The sequence below is a fragment of the Dendrobium catenatum genome, unplaced genomic scaffold (genome assembly GCF_001605985.2).
Source record: "Dendrobium catenatum unplaced genomic scaffold, ASM160598v2 fragScaff_scaffold_116, whole genome shotgun sequence".
In the NCBI taxonomy this organism is placed as follows: Eukaryota; Viridiplantae; Streptophyta; class Magnoliopsida; order Asparagales; family Orchidaceae; genus Dendrobium; species Dendrobium catenatum.
In genome coordinates this window covers 410,738-413,261 of record NW_021318578.1, presented here as the reverse complement: position 1 = coordinate 413,261, position 2,524 = coordinate 410,738, and the positions used below count along the sequence as shown (strand labels likewise).

Sequence of the window (2,524 nt, the reverse complement as noted above, 5' to 3'; positions counted from 1 at the left end):
TGGACAACTTCGTAACGGCCTCTACCACATTAGTGCAGCACCGGTAAACAAGAACATGGCTCTCACGGTCACCTCCCACTCTCCGACCAACTGGCACTCATGTCTCGGACATCCAAACAAAGACACCCAACTTCTTCTTTCAATAACGTTTCCTGAAATTCACAATGTTCACCGCTCTTTTACTTGTAATTCATGTAACCAGGCCAAGAGCCACAAATTAGTCTTTAATAAAAGAATCACGCATTCTACTGTACCTTTCGAGCTCATTCACACTGACGTCTGGGGACCATCTCCACACCCGTCCCTTAACGATCATCGATACTACCTTGTCTTTATAGAAGACTACAAAAGATTCTCCTGGCTTTATTTTCTTCATACCAAAAATGAAACACTAACAATGTTTAAAATGTTCTGCAATCTTATCAAAACTCAACACAACATAACTCCAAAAATTCTTCGTTCAGACGGCGGCAGAGAATTCACGAGTCACGCATTTAGGCTCTACCTCCAAGACTCCGGCATAATACAGCAACTCACATGTCCGCATACGCTGGAACAAAATGGCCTGGACGAATGACGTCACCATCATCTCCTAGATCTGACCCGTGCTCTACTACTAGAATCCGGTCTACCACCCAAATTTTGGACCTAGGCACTATCCACGGCTCACTATCTCATAAACCAACTACCATCCAAATCCATCTCCAACCAAATCCCTCTTCAGCTTCTCACAGGTACCCCGCCATCCTACACACATCTGCGAACGTTCGAATGCTTATGTTACCCGTGGCTAAGGCCTTACTCCACGGACAAAATAGCTCCTAGATCTCACCCCTGTATCTTCATAGGCTACTCACCCCAGCACAAAGGCTATCTTTGTCACAATACTGTCACCGGCCAAACTCACATCTCAAGACACGTTATTTTCTACGAACACATCTTTCCACTCAAAACTACAGCAAACTCACATCTCCCTAATCACCAGCCATCTCACACTCACATACCTCCGCTCCTCCTAACACCTTCTTCGACCATCCCTCACCCTTCCACACCTCGCACCACACTCAGCCCAAGAACCAACACAGCCCCGACCACACCAAATTCACAAACCCCCTTCATTCAAATTACCTCAACCTGATCCCGAAGGACTAAGCCCATCTCCTCAACCTCAACCCAACACCACGCACGGTCACCTAATGCAAACATGACTGAAATCTGGAATCCAGAAACCAAAGCAAGTGTTCAATCTCCTCGCCCACACAACTCTGCATGACACACCAACTACTTACACTCAAACGCTCAAAACATCCCACTGGCGGGAAGCCATGCAAACTGAAGTGGATGCACTCAAATAGCAATCAACATGGACCCTCGTCCAACCACACGCTGACAAGCCCATATTAGGCTGCAAATGGACCTACAAAGTCAAACTCCTCCCCAACGGACAGGTAGATCGATACAAAGCTCGACTGGTTGCACTCGGCTACGACCAAAAGTTCGGCATCAACTACAATGAGACCTTTAGTCCAGTCGCGAAGATGCCCACAATTCGTCTCCTACTCACGCTCTCCCTCCACCGCAACTGGCTGGTCTATCAACTCGACATATCAAACGCCTTTCTTCATGGAGACCTACCCAAAGACATCTACATGTGCCAGCCACCGGGCTTCACCGACCACGATCAACCTCACGTGGTATGCAAGCTACAAAAATCATTCTACGGTCTAAAACAAGCACCGCGACAATGGTTCCAAAAACTCACCAACTTCCTACAACAACAAAGCTTCCGGTTTAGTCGCTCCGATCCCTCTCTTCTCCTTTTCACTCAAAATAACATTCAAATATACATCTTCATTTATGTCGACGATTTCTTGGTAATAGGTAACAATGAACCCGTGATTCGTCATCTCCTCAAGCAACTCCAAACGCAATTCGCTCTCAAATAACTCGACCACATCTCGCTCTTCCTCGGAATCCAGGTGTCCCGATCCAAACACGGCTATTTTTTTGTCTCAAGAGCATTATGCTACTAAAATTCTTAATGACGCAGAATACAAGGACTGTAAATCAGTTCCAACTCCGGTCACGCCAGCTACAAAACAGAAAGAACCGAATCTGCTCCCACATCCGGATCCCACCATATACCGCCGCCTCGCAGGATCACTACAATATCTCACCATTACAAGACCAGATATCGCATTCGCCGCCAACCAAGTCTGTCAACACATGCAATCCCCCACTGAACACAACTTCAAGGAACTCAAGCGCCCACTTCGCTACGTCAAAGGCACCCTCTCCTATGGCCTACCGATCACAGTCGGATCCCTCGACTTACAAACTTACTCCGACGCCGACTGGGCATTTTATACGACCTACCGGAAGTCAATCTCCGGTTTCTGTTCCTTTCTTGGCCCCAACCTCATTTCTTGGACGGTCAAAAAGCAGGTAACCGTGGACAAATCTTCAACCGAAGCTGAGTACCGGTCTCTTTCCGCAGCCGCTTCAGAGGTGATCTGGCTTCGAC

At 47.4% G+C, this 2,524-nt stretch overlaps 1 protein-coding gene across 1 annotated transcript in view; it reads left to right on the top strand.

Annotated features, from left to right (window-relative positions):
• Positions 1-1,538: 1,538 nt before the first annotated feature.
• Positions 1,539-2,524, top strand: part of LOC110108109 (uncharacterized mitochondrial protein AtMg00810-like) — a 14,981-nt gene continuing 13,995 nt past the window's right edge. Inside the window, exons 1-2 of the mRNA XM_028697823.1 lie at positions 1,539-1,722; positions 2,051-2,508. Of these exons, the coding sequence (XP_028553656.1) occupies positions 1,539-1,722; positions 2,051-2,508 (642 nt within the window). The remainder of the gene's footprint in view (positions 1,723-2,050; positions 2,509-2,524) is intronic.